This window comes from Chiloscyllium plagiosum, unplaced genomic scaffold (assembly GCF_004010195.1).
Source record: "Chiloscyllium plagiosum isolate BGI_BamShark_2017 unplaced genomic scaffold, ASM401019v2 scaf_5351, whole genome shotgun sequence".
Classification (NCBI taxonomy): Eukaryota; Metazoa; Chordata; class Chondrichthyes; order Orectolobiformes; family Hemiscylliidae; genus Chiloscyllium; species Chiloscyllium plagiosum.
This window is the reverse complement of record NW_025208769.1, coordinates 9,829-15,179: the sequence shown is the minus strand read 5'-3', so window position 1 is coordinate 15,179 and position 5,351 is coordinate 9,829. Positions and strand designations below refer to the sequence as shown.

Sequence of the window (5,351 nt, the reverse complement as noted above, 5' to 3'; positions counted from 1 at the left end):
CTGCACATCCCTGGGCACTACGAGACAATTTAACACGGCCAATCCACTCTAACCTACATCTCTTTGGATTGGGGGAAGAAACTGGAGCACTTGGTGGAAACCCACACAGACACGGGGGAGAATTTGCAAACTCCATATATACAGTCACCCGAGGCTGGGATTGAACCTGGGTCCCTGGCGCTGTGAGGCAGCAGCACTAACCACTGAGCCAGCATGTTTCAGCATGAATGCTGTCACCTGGAACCGTTGAGGTTTTGGGTAGCTGAATTGTATGGAAGAGGTTTCTCAGTTTTCTTACCATTTCTGCTAAATTTGGTTTTGGTTGTTCCATTAGGGGATCCCGAATTATCTGCCATTTCTTAGTCACAGGTGTGGCCAAGGGATCTATACCATCTGTGGGAGGTGTGGGAGTTCTGGGTGTGCATAGCTATTGATATTACAATTCTGGCATCCCTCCTATCGGAAGGACGTTGTGAAGCTTTAAAGGGATCAGAAAAGGCTGACAAGGTTATTGCCAGAGTTGGAGGATTTGAGCTACAGGGAGAAGTGGAACCTGTTATCCCTGGAGTGTGACCTTATAGGTACCCTCCAGTGTGGGAACAGGCCCTTCAGCCCAACAAGTCCACACCTACCCTCCACTGAGTGACCCACTCAGACCCATTTCCCTCTGGCTAATGCACCAATCACTATGGCACAATTTAGCACGGCCAATTTACCTGACCTGCGCATCTTCGGACTGTGGGAGGAAACCCACGCAGACACGGGGAGAATGTGCAAACTACACTCAGACTGAGGCTGGAATTGAACCTGAGGACCCTGTTGCTGTGAGGCAGCGGTGCTAACCACTGAGTCACCCTTAGAGGTTTATAAAATCACAATAAGTGTGGATAGGGCAAATATACATGGTCCTTTCCCCCGGGGTGGGTGAGCCTAGAACTACAGGGCCATAGGTTTAAGGTCAGAGGGGGGAAAGGGACCCGAGGGGTGCCCTTTCCCCCCCCCAAGAGGGTGGTAGGTGTATGGAATGCGCTGCCAGAGGAAGTGGTGGGGGCTGGTACAATGACAAGGTTTAAAAGGCATCTGGAGGGGGAACGTGGATAGGGAGGGTTTAGAGGGAGATGGGCCAAGTGCTGGCAAATGGGGACTGGATTAGGTTAGGATAGCACGGACGGGATGGGCCGAAGGGTCTGTTTCTGTGCTGCACATCACTATGACCTAAATTGCACCTTCCATGTACCACCATTTGAAGCCTTTAATGGTGCTGCGGGCATCAAAGCAAAGAGGGCAGGAGGTGGTTGGGGTTTCAGGTCAAAACAGTGCATAAGGTCACATTAACCAGAATGGGGGCAAGGGAGAGAAAGAGAAAGACTACAACTCCCGGCATGCTCCAGCAGACGGAGGCGTGCGTCACTTCCTGCCACCGCACGGGGAGACTGCGCCTGCGCAGCTCGCCCCTGGGTCGGGTGTCATGGCGGACGAGGCCACCCGCCGCATCCTGAGCGGGATCCCGCTGCTGCGGACCAACGCGGGCCCGCGGGACGCCGAGCGCTGGCGAGAGCGCCTCAAGGAGGAGTACCAGGCGCTCATCAAGGTGAAAGCGGCCGGCTCGGCCGGGCGGGGGTGCTCCTCCCTCCGGGGAGACGGTTTACGGGGGCGGTGTCGCAGCGACATGGGTCCCTCCGGCGCCGCTTCCGGTCCGAGTGGGTGTCGCCGTCAAATATGTCCGGGTGGTCCCGCCCTCTGATCATCTGGGTTCCGTTTTCACACTCATTACTGCGCCCTCCCCCACCCTACCCCAGCACAGGGTTAGATACAGGGTAAAGCTCCCTCTACACTGTCCCCCACTCCCAGGGACAGGGGGGTTAGACACAGAGTAAAGCTCCCTCTACACTGCCCCCCCACTCCCAGGGACAGGGGGTTAGTTACAGAGTAAAGCTCACTCGACACTACCCCCACTCCCAGGGACAGGGGGTTAGTTACAGAGTAAAGCTCCCTCTACACCGTCCCCCACTCCCAGGGACTGGGGGTTAGATACAGGGTAAAGCTCCCTTTACACTGTCCCCCCACTCCCAGGGACAGGGGGTTAGATACAGGGTAAAGCTCCATCTACACTGTCCCCCCACTCTCAGGGACAGGGGGTTAGATAGAGAGTAAAGATCCCTCTACACTGTCCCCCCACTCCCAGGGACAGGGGGTTAGATACAGAGTAAAGCTCCCTCTACACTGTCCCCCACTCCCAGGGACGGGGGGGTTAGGTACAGAGTAAAGCTCTCTCTGCACTGTCCCACACCCCAAGGGACAGGGGGTTAGATACAGAGTAAAGCTCTCTCTACACTGTCCCCCATTCCCAGGGACAGGGGGTTAGATACAGAGTAAAGCTTCCTCTACACTGTCCCCCCACTCCCAGGGACGGGGGTTAGTTACAGAGTAAAGCTCACTCGACACTCCCCCCACTCCCAGGGACAGGGGGTTAGCTACAGAGTAAAGCTCCCTTTACATTGACCCCCACTCCCAGGGATAGGGGGTTAGATACAGAGTAAAGCTCCCTCTACGCTGTCCCCCCACTCCCAGGGACAGAGGGTTAGATACAGAGTAAAGCTTCCTCTACACTGACCCCCTACTCCCAGGGACAGGGGGTTAGGTACAGAGTAAAGCTCCCTCTACACTGTCCCCCACTCCCAGGGGGACAGGGGGTTAGATACAGAATAAAGCTCCCTCTACACTGTCCCTCCCACTCCCAGGGACAGGGGGTTAGATACAGAGTAAAGCTCCATCTACACTATCCCCCACTCCCAGGGACAGGGGGTTAGATACAGGGTAAAGCTCCCTCGACACTCCCCCCACTCCCAGGGACAGGGGGTTAGATACAGAGTAAAGCTCCCTCTACACTGTCCCCCCACTCCCAGGGACAGGGGGCTAGATACAGGGTAAAGCTCCCTCTACACTGTCCCCCCACTCCCAGGGACAGCAAGGCTTCCTCTGTCCTGACCTTGTTAAAACACCCTACAACACCAGGTTATAGTCTGACAGGTTTATTTGGAAGCACTAGCTTTCGGAGCACTGCTCCTTTCTCAGGTAGCTCATGGGGCAGGATGGTAGGACACCGAATGTATAGCACAAGATCATGCTGTCCTACAACGGATGCGATATGTTGAGCAAACTAAGATTACATCTCTGGGACACCCGCGCCGTCCACCCTGTGTCTGAACACTTCAACTTCCCCCTTTCCCACTCCGTCAAGGACATAGAGGTCCTGGGCCTCCTGCCCCGCCAAACCGTTACCACCTGGAGGAGGAACGCCTCGTATTCCGACCCCGTATCCACACGGGATCAATGTGGATTGCAACAGCTTCCTCATTTCCCCTTCCCCCTCCCACCCCAATGCCACCGCCCTCTGACCTATCACCTTCTCCCTCACCTTCATCCACTCAATCGCTTTCCCAGCTCACTCCCCACCCCTCACCCAACCCTCCCTGACCCACAAGCCTCATTCCTGATGAAGGGCCTGTGCCCGAAATGTTGATTCTCCTGCTCCTCGGATGCTGCCTGACCCTGCTGTGCTTTTCCAGCAGCGCACACACTCTCGACCCTGATCGCCAGCATCTGCCATCCTCGCTTTCTCCCCAGTGACTGATAAATCGACTGACCTTCACGGACACTCCCAAACGCATACAGGGCAAGAGAATAAATGTTATTCCAGTTAGTATTAGCTCGTCAAAAACCAGATTTAAGTGCCCTTTCACTGAAGTGCAGAAGGATCAGCTGCCAATAACGTTTTTTTGGACAGAATGACGAAGATCAAAGGAGAATGTGACATGGTGTCTCACTGCTGCCCCACAGCGCCAGGAACCTGGGTTCGTTCCCACCCTCGGTCTGTGTGGAGTTTGCACGTTCTCCCCGTGTCTGCGTGGGTTTCCTCCGGGTGCTCCGGTTTCCTCCCACAGTCCAAAAGATGTGCAGGTTGGGGTGGATTGGCCGTGCTAAATTGTCCCCGTAGTGCCCAGGGATGTGCAGGTTAGGGTGGATTGGCCGTGCTAAATTGTCCCCGTAGTGCCCAGGGATGTGCAGGTTAGGGTGGATTGGCCGTGCTAAATTGTCCCCGTAGTGCCCAGGGATGTACAGGTTAGGGTGGATTGGCCGTGCTAAATTGTCCCCGTAGTGCCCAGGGATGTACAGGTTAGGGTGGATTGGCCATGCTAAATTGTCCCTGTAGTACCCAGGGATGTGCAGGTTAGGGTGGGTTGGCCGTGCTAAATTGACCCGTAGTGCCCAGCACTGAGCAGGTTAGGGTGGATTGGCCGTGCTAAATTGTCCCCGTAGTGCCCAGGGATGTACAGGTTAGGGTGGATTGGCCGTGCTAAATTGTCCCCGTGGAGCCCCGGGATGTGCAGGCTATGTTGAAAAATGCAGTGTTATGGGGAAGGGTAGAGGGGTGGGTCTGGGCGCGATGTTCTTCAGAGGATTCCGTGTGGACTTGCTGGGGGTTGTATTCTCGAACCCCTACCCCTCCGTCCTGATGAGTCTCTCTGCACCCTGTGCGAAGTCTGGAGGTCTCGTCTGAATCCTGTCTCTCTCTCTGCACACTCCATGTTTTGCGCCCTCTGGCCCGAGGGGTTCAGGATCTGCTCAGAGTGGCCCCGCGGCGCGACCTGTTTCAGTGATCCACCCCTCCTTTCCATTTGGAAACGCCTGTTCCTTTCTCACTGCAGTACGTGGAAAATAACAAGCAGGCCGACAACGACTGGTTCCGGCTGGAGTCGAACAAGGACGGAACGCGGTGAGTGACACCGAGCACTGATATGTCTGCCTGTCCTTGAGCCGTAGCGTCATGCGGCAGCGAAACAGGCCCTTCGGTCCAACCAGTCCGTGCCGGCCATAAACCAATCCCACTCCTCGCCCGTATCCCTCCAATTCAGGCACTTACCCAAATGTCTTTTAAACGTTGTGGCTCTACCCTCAACCACCACTTCCTGTGGACGTTCATCCCACACACCCGCTCGGATTGCTGGGATTGGAGGGTTTGCGCTGTAGGGCCAGGCTCAGTGGGCCGGCACTGTTTTCCCTCTGTATCCCTCCAAACCCTCCCTATCCATGTCCCCCATCCAGACGCCTTTAAAATGGTGGCATTGTCCCAGCCCCCACCACATCCCCTGGCAGCTCGTTCCACACACGTATCACCCTCTCCGTGAAAACATTGCCTCGGAGGTCTCTTTTACATCTTTCCCCCTCACCCTAAACCTACCCCCCCTCTAGTTCTGGGTTCCCCCACCTCAGGGGGAAAAGACCTTGTCTATTTACCCTATCCATGTCCCCCTCGTGATTTTATAACCCTCTAGTTCTGGGCTCCCCCA

At 55.6% G+C, this 5,351-nt stretch overlaps 1 protein-coding gene across 1 annotated transcript in view; it reads left to right on the top strand.

Moving 5' to 3' along the window:
* Nucleotides 1–1,424: 1,424 nt before the first annotated feature.
* ufc1 (ubiquitin-fold modifier conjugating enzyme 1) overlaps nucleotides 1,425–5,351 on the top strand; it is an 11,940-nt gene continuing 8,013 nt past the window's right edge. The window contains exons 1-2 of the mRNA XM_043685371.1: nucleotides 1,425–1,591; nucleotides 4,710–4,777. Coding sequence (XP_043541306.1) covers nucleotides 1,469–1,591; nucleotides 4,710–4,777 — 191 coding nt within the window. The 5' untranslated portion in view covers nucleotides 1,425–1,468. The remainder of the gene's footprint in view (nucleotides 1,592–4,709; nucleotides 4,778–5,351) is intronic.